Below are 12656 nucleotides of genomic sequence, written 5' to 3' on the forward strand. Positions count from 1 at the left end.
TTGGCTTCAATACCTCATTCTGACACCATAAACCCCAAGAACTTTCCTAACCCGAAGCTGAAGGTGCACTTTGCCAGGTTTAGCTTCATTTGATATTGTTGTAATATCGGAACAGGCTCCCTCAAGTCGTCCAGATGTTGTTCTAAGGTCCCGCTTTTGACCAATAGGTCGTCTACATAGACTTCCATATTTCTTCCTATCTAATTTTTGAACATTTGGTTAACCAGTCGTTGGTAGGTGGCCCCCTCATTTTTTAGTCTGAACGACATAACTTTGTAGCAATACAGACCTCAATCGGTGATAAACAAGGTCTTCTCCTCGTCTTCGGGCTTCATACGGGTTTGCTTGTATTTGGAATAGGCATCCATGAAGCTAAGCATGCGATGACCTGTCGTAGCTTCGATGATGAGATCAATGCGGGGAAGCAGGAAGCTGTCTTTTGGGCAAACTTTGTTGAGGTCAGTAAAGTCAAAGCACATTCTCCATTTTCCGCTCGGCTTCTTTACTAGTACTACATTTGATAACCACTCTGGGTAATGAGCTTCTCGTATGAACCCCGCCTTTAGCATCCGGTCCACCTCTTCGGCTATAATGACGTTCTTTTCCGCACTGACACTTCTACGCTTCTGCCGCACCCCTCGGACTTTTGGGTCCACACTTAAACTGTGATGTATGATCTCGGGTGCTATCTCGGGCATGTCCCTGTGACTCCATGAAAACGCATCTAGGTGTTTAGCAAGGAGTTGCCTAATGGCGTCTCGAGCTTCCTATGTCATTCACCGCTGATCGTCACCGTAGCCTCTGGTCGGTTTGGGTGGAGGATAACAAGTTCCAACGGTCCAATTGGCTCAGCCTTTCGGAGCTCCCACTCGTCTCAAACTTCGCTCGCAACTTCCATGCGATTGAGGACTGAAGGCTGAATGCCAACCTCCTCCGTTGCTCCTCGCGCTCTGTCTACGCCCGCCTGGTTTTCGTTTGTCGTGATTTTTTCGTTACTGCACGCCTGGTTCTCCATTTGATCTACCTCCCTATCTCAAGTCACTTCAGTAATCCTCTGAGTTACCTGGAACGAGTTGTCTCAGGTGTACGAAGGACATGCAAGATCAAACTCGATCCCATAGATGGCGCCACTATTAACGTCGTGTTTCGCACACCCTTGGGTCAAGCTCCAACAACTGAGGTCTTCTACAACGAGCCCTGTACAAAGAAGAATATAACGTGGCTTAGAGAGGGCGGTCTTGGGGCCGAGGAGCCTTTAATGCCAAAGTCAGTAAATGTTCTTGGAGTGTAGTTAATAAGTAAGAAAGTTTAGGGATCAGAGAGAGTTTCCTTATACCTGGAATCAACTATTTATACCACAGATTTGAAGAGCAGATCATGGCTGCTACTATGAGGTCCTGGTTCGTCGTATTGTTCATTTTGTCAAAACCCTTAAATGTGGCGTGACTCTGTGTCAGCTTCATAATGCTAGAGTGTAACTTAATTAGTAGTGTCATTAATGTGGGGTGACTTCCTGAGCTTCAATCCAATTTATATGAGTCGTTGATGCTCTGATGCCAATGAATCAAGGGTCCTCCGTGTTTCCCGTATATCCTGTGCACATTCTGTTCCAGAGGGAGGCTGCCGTTGTGCCAGGTCGAGCTGTCTTGTTGATTAGACGACCTCTTTTCCTGGTTGACAGTTCGCTTCTTGCTTGGATAAAAATTCCATTGGGCTAGGTCTCTAGGCTGAGGTCTTGTGGACCTTTCCTAAGGGAAAATTCAAAATTCCCCTTACAGTCATTATCTTAATTCTCTCAAGCGTTAAATATTTTATAAAAAATCTTATGTGTATTATGCTTATGTTGTTATGGATTTATTATTGAGTTGTCGACTCATTTTCATTTTATTTTATGTTTTTGACTATCTCATGTGAGCATCTTTATAATGATGGAGTTGTAAAATAGGATTTGGCCTAAGGAAGCGTGACAAAAGCCTAAATCATGTACATAGAGCTTTTACGTTAATGATTATTATATTTACAAAGTTTTGAGAAATTTTAAAAAATGCTCGGCATACTTTTTTCTAATTTTTAATAAAGTGTTTTATTTTAAATTATGGAATCTTTTATATCTAGCGCTTTGTTAAGAATACGAAAAAGTTTAAGTCCAAGTCAGTAGTAGCACTCCAACTCTCTCAATTTTATAAAAATGAAATCGTTCTTAACCCTAACTGAACGGAGTGTAACATAAAAAATAAAAAAAATACTTAAGAATTATCGTTAGAAAAAATGACCGTTGCATGAAAATCTCACATAAAAGAATAAATATGACCGTTAGATTTAAAAAATAAGATGGTGGGATATGTAAAAAATAACATTAAATAGAATGAATTATTATTTTAATGGTTTGACCCAACAAATAGATAATCTGGACTGTGGTTTGACCCAATTTATAGATAATCTGGACCGATTGCTCCAAATACAAACAATTGCAATATGCACACAATAGTCATGCTAATGGATTCTCCTTCAATTGAGATAACCACGTTCATGACAGCTTTTCCCCCTCAATCACGTTCACGAGTCAAGAAATTATGAGATCGGAATCATTAATTAGATTCCATTTCCTAATTTGTTTTTGTTTTTTCACTGTAATATGTTTGTTTAAGGATGTTTGTCAGGGTTTCCCATTGTTGCTATTTAAAGCATTTAAACTTTTCAAATAATCTTTTTTTATCTTTTATTTTTAAATTTTAAGACATATATCGAATTTTATGGATGCCACTTTGATCAAAATAATAAAACTGAAAATCAGAGTAAAAAGATAATGGTTTAAGACCCAATGACTAATTACTTCACAATTTTTTTCTTTTAATTAGTTTAGTTTTGTATAATTTTTGTTTTGTTGGGCTATAATTGATATTTTATACAAATTCCATTAAAAAAATGGACACAACTGGTACTGAAATTTTGATTTGCTAACAGATGAAACACTGTAATTCGTAATAAAAATTGAGCAAATGATCTAAGTCACAGAGAGAAGACTCTTCTTTGGTAAGAGTTTTGGGCGTGCGAGTGTCTTGGTGTGGACATTCACCCGCAGCTTGTTCAGAACAGATTATCTTCTTGGATTACCAGGCAGATTAATTTTCTGCACCTTCATCACCATTTCATTTCCTAATGAAAGTCAGTCTGCATTTGATCTTAACTGCCGTTTGGCTCCCTTCTGATCATGACTAGTAAGTCTTGGACAACTTCAGACATTGGTGGCCTGAATTCTGGCTCAGACTGCAAAAAATGCTTGAAGTTAGGAAATCAGTTGGATAGGAAAGCAAAATCAATTTAATAGAGAAAATTGGTCATATATATTTGAAGTTTGGTGCTCCAAGCTTTTTCTGTTTGAGATTTTGAAGCACTTTTCCTTGACCTGAGGGTAACCCACAACGGATGCTCGGGATCCTGTGCTAACCCGCAGGGAGAATACTTGTAACAGGTCCTAATCAAAATCTTAGAAGTCAACAATGATGATGCTCACCTGAACACACCGCGCAATAATGTCTGCAAAGTGTGATAGGGATTTGGCTGGGTATTGACCATTAAGAGTAGGATCAACCATTCTCGATAGTGCATCAATGTCATGAAGCTGGGGGATCGCCCATCTCACCAGAAATTGTTCCCCACGAGTCCGTGACCTGTCCAAAAAGTGTAGGAAAATAAAAAAAAATGGCTGCAAAAAAGAAAACACATGCAAGCCTTTTAAAAAAAACTTGGTTCTACCTGTCATAGGACGTCCGACCAGTTAAAAGTTCTAACATAACCACTCCAAAACTGTAAACATCACTCTTCTCGGTATAAGTTCCTGACTCAAATTCTGGAGCTCCATAACCATAAGTTGTTAGCAGACTTCCTGACAGCTGAAAGTAAATTTAGTTTAGACAGTTGTGGCAGCAATGATGACAATAATCCACTAATTGAGCTTCACTCCAAGAATGAATCCGAAAATAAGGTCCCCACAACGTCAAAACTTCAGTTACCGCAATATCTGTAAGCAATAACCTGCAATATATTGGGAGTATGACTTACCTGACTAACAGAGCCTGATGCTATCAATGAAGCCAGACCACAATCAGAGATATACACCAAATAATCGTCATCAAGGAGGACATTGCACGACTTAAAATTTCTGTGTATGACGGGAGGCTGGCATACCTCATGCAAATACCTTCCACACAAGAAAACAAAATAAGTACTAAAAACAGTGCATGCTTCTTTTAAAATATTCACGAATCATGCCAGAACAGAAACAAGGATAACTCTTCCCCTAATCTCTATTTCAGTTTGTATGCAGACTAACTTATAAATCAATCTATCTGAAAATCCAAGTACAGCACCAATAAAATTTCTTTTGTGCAATCAGTAGATTTAAAATCAATATATTGCAACACACTTGATCATAACTCTTCTACCCAAGTGATGAACTAAGTTTATGACCTCTTAAATAGATGTGGAACACACACCTGAAACGGGTTCTTGTCCTTTATGATCCCCTTCATATTCATTTATTATTTTAGGAAAATTCTATAAACCACGCTCCCATCTCACTTTCACCCCACTATGATGAGTTGACATTGCCCATCAACCTTTATATTTCTTCTTTAAAAAAATAAAGGATCATCAAAGGGTGATAAAAGTGCCATATTTTACATAGTGCGATGGTAGTGTGGTTTGTAGCATTACTCATTATTTTATATTTGCTATTAACTCAATATATTTTCTTGCAACATTCAACAAAAGTTAGCTATAACTTTGCTCCTGCTACATGAGTAATTAATGTTAATTTCTCAAGTCACTTCACAGTTGATAGTATTGTGTTTGGCACTACCAGAACACCCCATATTCACTTGAAGACAGACACTGCAAAATTCTGTTACATCTAACCACAATTTGAAGTTATATGCTTGAACCCATTATTAGCTGCAAAGTTAACCAGTTGGACCATAAATTTCCATCTCAATTGTTGCTTGACTTACTCTAAAGCTCTTGCTGCTCCAAGTGCCATCCGAATGCGTCTATTCCATGAAAGTTTCTTTTTAAGTTCATCGTCTGAGTGCAGTGCATCCTGCAGTGTCCCATTACTGCAATACTCATAGATCAGAAGCCTTTGGCCATGCTCTACACAGTAACCAATAAGACCAACAACATTTGCATGTCGGATTCTATCAATATTGTTGATCAGTTCAAGAAATTCATCATCCTTCTGCTGACTGGAAGCTCTCTTGTCCAATTTCTTGACCGCAAGTAGCTATAAAAAACATCCAGAAAGATCAAATGTAAGTATTTAAATCCAATATGCATAGACACCTATAAAGAGAAGCTGCAGTGTCACATTTGTAATATAAGATTGACAGCGTAGGTAGCTCAACATGTTGCAATCCTAATATAAGGGACTTGACCATCTCTCAGCATTTTTTTTTTATACAAACTTGTAAAGACGTGAGCATATTTGTTAGGTATAGAATGTAAATATTACAATAAACTGATATCTAAAAAAAATGAAATATTTTATTATTATGGAAAGAAATATCCTGAAAAAAGACCCGTAAAAGCATCAAGTAACCAAGAAACAAACCCCTTGTATTGTCATGCAACTACAATGCCAGAGGCAACTAAGATCATCAAACTATTTTATACTGTGTGACCTTAACAAGCAACGAAAATCACCAAAAGAGCAACTGATGAGATGGTAAATGGAATGAATCAAATGATTTTTTAATGCTCTCATTCTTCCTATACCTTTTACATTCTAATACAATCTCAGACATATTTTTTGTTTAAAGTTTAGTGAGCCGGGGGGGTGTAATGAGAGCCCAAGATAGTCTTAGTCTACCAAACAATTTCCATAAATTAATTTGATGGTTATGAATATTACCTTCCCGTCAGGAAGCTGTGCTCTATATACAGTCCCCAACATGCCTCCTCCTATAAGATTTTCTTGAGAAAAGCTGTTTGTATATTGCTGGAGGGATGCAATCGTGAAAGACTTTGCATAAGTTGGGAGTAATAGAGTTCTGGTGGGAGGCTTCACTGCAGTTACTTCAGCAGGCAATTTTGGCTCTACAATAACCTTCTCAACAGGTGGAGGAGGAGGTGGTGGTGGTGGGGGTGGGGGTGGTGGAGCGGGAGGGGGCATTAAATGTTTGTCAAATACACTCATGTCTATCTCATGGTCGTCCCTCTTTGGTATTGTGCCCATTCTCTGCTCGTTTCTCTCTTTCTCATCCAGTGGTTTTGCAATCACTCCTCTTCTAGTCTCTGTCTGATAATCCTCTTTTGGCCTCATAACTGCCCCCTTTGGAACTGTTCAAATCAGTCATTTATTTAAAAAATTTGAATGAAATGAACAACATGATAGGGTACCATATGACTTGCAGTAAATTGATTGACAAACTCATAGTAATACTTTAACCTTTCTCAATCTTTGGTTGAAATAAGGATCCATTGTCCCTTAGATCTTGTCTGTCGCCTTCATATGCACCTATTTGATGCCGCCTGGAAAGTCCATCCTCCTCTTCCCTTCGTCTGCTAAATAGTGGAGCAAGTAGTGCAAGTCCCAATGCCAGAATTACGAGTAAAAACACCCCTGCAATTGAAATTCCAACCACTTGTTTTGTGGTTAAAACTTTTTTTGTTTTTCCAGAGTTTGATTCATCTTTTGCAGATGGTCCATCAGCTTGTTTCGCAGGTGTGCGTTCAGAAGGTGTTCCATTAAAAAAAGGTGGTGCTGGACCTGCTGGTGGAGGTTTTAATGGGGATGTAGATGGCGGTACTGCAGTAGTTGTAGTATTGAATGGGTTTCCCTGATCTCTGCAAAGAAATTATCAAATATCAGTAAATAGGTGTGCAAAGCCGCAAACTAACAGGTCTAAACTACGTGGAATGCTGCTTCCACTTTTGTCGTCAACAACTTATTGAAGAATTCAATCATTGAAACCAGACATAATAAACTACAAGGAAATACAATTCTATACTGAAGGTATCTATATATTAATTAAAACATTCATGGTCCTGAAAATTACTCCGAATGAATAGGAGACAGATTGGCATTGCAGACTTGCTGCATGGAAAAATGCAAAACAAATATTTGCAAGTCACATCCAATAAGATTTCCAGGCTTGGGGTTCCCACCTGAAATTTGGGATGTTTAGCAACTTCTCAGGTATTGTCCCAGAAAACTGGTTATTCTCAATATTCCTGCTAATTGAGAGGAAAAATTGTCACAAGGAATAAAGAAGAACTATAAGCCAATGAACCATCATAAGGCAGCATTATCCTACAAACTTATGAAAACTCTTTGCACATTAGAGAATAATATTTATTCTGAAAATTAAAACAAGGTGGAGAACAGTACAAATCTTTCAGAGGCAGATCTTGTAAGACATCAAGGGTCCCAGAAAGCAGATTGTTCTGCAAGTGTCTGGCAACTACAAAGTTAGCACTATATATAGATATATCAAGGACATCTAAACAACCTTACAATGAAAAATACTCACAGGGTTGTCAAAGAAGACAAACTTTCTAGAGAAGGAGGGAGTTCCCCACTCAAATTGTTGCTGGACAAATCTCTGCAGATGGTGGCCCCATCAACTATAAGTAGCTATAAAAATTAATCTGGACATTAAGAGTTTGCCAAATAGAAAATGAGAACCTACAGATTGATCAACCCTGTCAGATATTGAAAGGCATCTGGTATTTCTCCAGATAAATGATTGTCATTAAGAGACCTGAAAGGCAAAAACAAATAGGCTTATGAGAAATTAGATGAAAATTGGGACAGCTCCTAGTAGGAACCAGTAAAACAAAAAAATTTGATGAGGGAAAAGATTACATGTCTGTCAGCAGAGTTAAGGAGGATAAAGAACTTGGGATGCTTCCGGAAAACTGGTTAGCCGAAAGAAAACTGCCAAGGGTAACAAATATTATATCTTTTACTGAGAAATGCAAAACAGTATATGCATCCAAGTTTCACAGCAAAATGTTATATAGACATAATATGATCTTTGTAATTTTGATAAAGAATAATATACATACAAGTTTTGCATGGTAACTGGCAACATGGACGGAATACCACCCCCAATTTGGTTGTTGCTTAGATCTCTGCCAAAAACACAATGGAACAAAAATTAATGACACCATCCCGCAAAGTTTATTGATGACAAAGATGATGACTTAATCTCCAAAAACATCCCATACGATATGCATCTATATATTTGAATCTCGACAAAGATGATGACTTAATATCCAAAACCTCCCATATGATATGCATCTATATATTTGAATCTGACTTGTCCCGCCCTTTTTTTTATCAGTAATAAGAGCTTTATTGAAAAATAGGCATAGCCAAATACACGGAACATATACAAGAGCAACACCTATGCATGAGTGTCTAAAGTTACAAGAAACTCATGTATGTTCATCCCACATTAAAGTCTATTACAATCGACCAATGGAATAAAGTAATAAGAAAAAATATTCTAAGCTTGTCCATTGCCCGTTCACGATTCTCAAAACTCCAACCATTCCTCTCCATCCATATGCACCACCATAAACCAAAAGCGCAACCATCTTCCACACAGCTACCATTCGAGAGTTACCTTGGATGCCTCTCCAGCTGGCCAGTAAATCAACTACCCTTCGTGGCATTACCCAATGGAGCCCCACTCTAGCAAAGATATCATTCCACAAGCTCATGGCTACATCATAATGCAATAATAGGTGATCCACGGACTCCCCACTTTTCTTACACATATAACACCAATTCAACACAATGATTTGACATTTCCTTAGGTTATCTAAGGTGAGAATCTTTCCTAATGAAGCTGTCCATACAAAGAAAGAAGCTTTTAAGGGGGCCTTGGTCTTCTATATGGTCTTACATCTAAAAGTCCATGCATAGACAATAAATCAGTCAGCTTGTTAATTGAAACCGACGGAAAATTCAAAACCAGGCATCAAGGTATTAGAACAATTCAATGAAGAATGAGAAATAAGAACTACAGGTGACATGCTCAGATTCTCATTTATAGGTGAAAGGCATGTTTTACAAGTACTATTTCTCTATGGAAAAATCACTAGACTATATCTGACAGATTTCAAAAATTGAAGCAATTTTTCTACTTCCCATAAAGGACCTGCATATCTATCCAATCCCTTATGTTGTCCCTCTGTTACCTCTTTTTGCTGGTAACCACACCACCACAAGCATAGTGTGGCCACTCTGGTAGTTATCACCTAAAACAAGACATGGCAAGGGACTCTAATGATGGTGAAAGATGATATAAATTGGAAGAAAGATATTATTAAGTCTGGCATGTATTCCGGACCAATAAATACCATAATCGCATAAAGGTGTGTGCAGGTGGGATTTGGAGACAGAGATCATAATACTCACATTGCTTTGATAGAAACAAACAGTCCTAGGTTATCACCTAGTTCTCCTCCCAAATTAGCGCCATTAAGAACACTGTAAACCCACATATCCATATGAGAGCTGACAGGTAGCCATTTTCAGAAACATCAATGGATTTACATTGTCAAGAAAAAGGGTAACCATACATTCTTATTATGTCTGTATTGTTACACACCACGCCTTGCCATGCTTCGCCGCATGGGTCTCCACCAGTAGTAACCCAACCAGGCAAAACAGGGGAGCCCAGTGCAACATATAGGTTATTAATCGCAGCCACTGCTTCAACGGAATTAAAACATAATAACGTTAGTTCTCATTCACAGACATATTTAGCAGAAACAAATGTCTCCAAAAAGAAAAACAGAAGGAAAAACACAAATCATGGGGGCAGACACTTCCTCTTCATCATTTTTTTTCATTTTCTTTTCTGATTTGTTTTGTTTTGTTCTGTTTCTTTTTTTCTCCCTTTTGTGGAGGCTGTGTTACAGATATGGACAGCTCCCCACCCTAAAAGTCCCAATGCCAATGAAGGATTGGCAATACCACAACTGACAAACGCTTGAGCATTACTACTGCTGATACAATGCAAAGAAAGATTTCCTGCTGAAAGTTTTTCAGCAATGTAGATCATCTCCAGAAAACTCACAGAAAAATTGGATAAAGTAAAGGGTTTTGTTTGGTTGCCATTAAAATCCGGGAAATAAATAAGTAAAGTTAAATTCTGAATCATACTATCAATTAGTGAGACTCCGGAAAACACAAAACCTTGACCCAGTTGTGCTAAACTGATCTATTTGGCCAAACTATTGGCGAACCTTTACATTCACAAAACTCGAGGTCGGCACTAATGAAAAATTTTAATCGTCATCTTTATACCACGTACCCATTTTTTATCTTATTATTTTTATTTTTCTTTAATAAGTATATGGTGTAGGGATAATGACTAAACTAATTAGTTTAATAGGAATAAAATAAAAAATAAAAATAAAAATAAAAATAAAAAATAAAAAGAAGTGTGGCAAACTCCGGCATTAATATACTATTTATCTTCAATTCCCGTTCACTATCCTACATCTTATCACAACCAAGCCGACAAACGAATCATAATGCTGAAGCATACCAAGAAAACAAAATCGAGAAAACCTCACCGTCACTTGGATTAGTCTCTCCACGCAAAACAGGAGCCGCACAGATCCACAAGAGCCACGCCAAAACCAGTGCATAGATCTTAAAATCTTCGGACTTCATAGCAGATCTCTTCCCACCCATTGATCCCACTCTCAACCTTGTTACTCAATTCTTTCCCTTCCCGCAGAACCATTCGAAAAAGACATCCTCCAATCTAAAAACCAAACGAAAAGCAAAATTGAACTCACGGTCACTGACCTTATAACTGTCATGCAATCCAAATCACCCACAAACCAAAATCAAACGACACCCATAATTTAGCACAAACACTTAACACATACACAAAGAAAACCACGCACGTGCACGTCATATAAACATACAATTAAAAAATCTGACAGAATCTAAAACTTAAAACGCAGAAAACTTACAAAGAAGCAGGGATTTTGGAAAATGCTGAAGAGAGCTATAGCATATCAAGCAACTGAGAAAGACAAAAGGAGAGAATTTTAACAAACAACAAAAAACAATTGTGAAGAGCTTTTAATGGGAATTAAGCAAGAGTTAAGACCAAGTGAATAAAGCAAGTGCAACTAGGTGGGCTTCGTAAGCAAACAGTACATTACACAAAAAAAAAAACACATACAAATTGTTTTCAATTTCAATCTGGAGAACGCAAGACAAGGATAGAGCTGGAAAACAGAAAAGAAGGGAAAAAGGTTTTCTGTGAAACTCTGAGAAACTCCTACCTTGCCTTTGTATTTTGGTCGTTTCCTCGCTTTTATCTCTATTTCTCTGTGTCTCTGTCTACTAACGTTGGAAACAGGGTGTGTGCGTGTTTGGTCGCATCTCTGTCTCGTTTGTTTTTAGATGAGTTTGAAATAAAAATTAAAGTTAAATAAAATATTATTAAAATATTTTTTTAATATTATTTTAATATTATTTTTATTTTAAAATTTTAAAAATTAAATTATTTATTTTATTTTATATAAAAATTAAAAAAAATTATAACAATTAGATAGATTGAGATTAAAATAATTATAAAAAAACTCGTTTGTTTTGAATTGTTGTTAAGTCTCGACAGAAGAGTGAATGCATGAGACGCGCTCTGTTGGCGCGTATTCATAGGAAAGTCTTATCTATTTTCTATTTTTAGTATGGTGATATATTCTGATATAAAGTTTTTTTTTTTAAACCATCGGTAATATTTATTGCAAGAAAAACACTACCTGGCCGCCTCAAATGTATAGCTCGGTTTGACTGCTCAGTGAAAATTTTTATTTTTAATTAATGATAAAAGAAATAATTTTAAATGTATTGATATATTTTTTTATTTTTTAAAAATATTTAAATACATTAAAAAAATATGAATAGAAAAATAAAAAAAAAATTACTTTTGCAACTAACAGTAACACCGAGCGGCGCAGAGTAGCACCGCTCTTATTGCAATACCAACAATTTAACCATTACAAGATTGGTCCAGTGTACATAATCTGCATAAACCCTTCTTCTAACCAAATTTTTTCATCTTTAGATTTTATATAAGAGCCAATTTTGTTAGTAGATGAGCCATTTTATTTGCCTATTTGTTAGTTGAATATCACCTTCCATCTAGACCATTCTTTTAGCATTGACTGGGTATCATACACCAAAGATCCATATTCTGTGTTAAAATCTTCATTTATGTTTGTCGCCTTTATAATAACTTGAGTCACCTTCTAATTCTACTCTAGCAAAGCCCAAATATGCAAATATCTCCATTACCTGCTTTAAAGCCATACCTTCAGCTATAATAGGTTTCATATTATAGCTGAAGTTTATGCAAACATAGGGCATGATATCACCTAACTCATCCCTGATAATGATGCACAACCCTGTCTTTTTTTCCTGATCACCCACAAATGCATTGCAGCTAGAAGTCCAAATTCTCTCCTTTTTGGATCTAAATGAGTAATACTTTGATCTGCCCACCATTAAAGGTAATCCCAAGTATCTTTCATAATTATTACTTATAGATACCCTAGTAGCTCTCACAAGTTGCTGTTTAACTACTTCTCTAGTATTATAACTGGAAAAAAAAAAGTTG

General features: G+C 36.9%; 1 protein-coding gene across 5 annotated transcripts; it reads right to left on the reverse strand.

Annotated features, from left to right (window-relative positions):
* Window positions 1–2917: 2917 nt before the first annotated feature.
* LOC108981940 (protein STRUBBELIG-RECEPTOR FAMILY 3-like) lies at window positions 2918–11390 on the reverse strand. Of its 5 annotated transcripts, none has more exons than XM_035693346.1 (18): window positions 11320–11343; window positions 11002–11054; window positions 10594–10787; window positions 9592–9721; window positions 9428–9499; window positions 8068–8133; window positions 7865–7936; window positions 7689–7760; window positions 7530–7601; window positions 7388–7453; window positions 7165–7233; window positions 6446–6843; window positions 5909–6336; window positions 5010–5281; window positions 4063–4201; window positions 3757–3893; window positions 3515–3671; window positions 2918–3267 (listed from the first exon to the last, which is right to left on the reverse strand). In XM_035693346.1, the coding sequence occupies exons 3-18, from the start codon at window positions 10712–10714 to the stop codon at window positions 3184–3186; spliced, it is 2355 nt and encodes a 784-aa protein (XP_035549239.1). In that variant the 5' UTR covers window positions 10715–10787; window positions 11002–11054; window positions 11320–11343; the 3' UTR covers window positions 2918–3183. The 5 variants fall into 5 exon arrangements, with proteins under 5 accessions (XP_035549239.1, XP_018808742.1, XP_018808738.1 ...); XM_018953197.2 differs by lacking the exon at window positions 11320–11343 and adding an exon at window positions 11217–11308 and having other exon boundaries at window positions 7165–7230; XM_018953193.2 differs by lacking the exon at window positions 11320–11343 and adding an exon at window positions 11217–11308.
* Window positions 11391–12656: the final 1266 nt, after the last annotated feature.

Source organism: Juglans regia, chromosome 1 (genome assembly GCF_001411555.2).
Source record: "Juglans regia cultivar Chandler chromosome 1, Walnut 2.0, whole genome shotgun sequence".
Classification (NCBI taxonomy): domain Eukaryota; kingdom Viridiplantae; phylum Streptophyta; class Magnoliopsida; order Fagales; family Juglandaceae; genus Juglans; species Juglans regia.

Coding starts and splice junctions, on each gene's coding strand:
- LOC108981940 (XM_018953195.2), bottom strand. CDS start 10,714: ATGGGTGGGAAGAGATCTGCTATGAAGTCCGAAGATTTTAAGATCTAT. Junction 9,500..9,591: donor AATACAGACATAATAAGAAT/GTATGGTTACCC, acceptor GTGGGTTTACAG/TGTTCTTAATGGCGCTAATT. Junction 3,672..3,756: donor GGTCGGACGTCCTATGACAG/GTAGAACCAAGT, acceptor CTTTTTGGACAG/GTCACGGACTCGTGGGGAAC.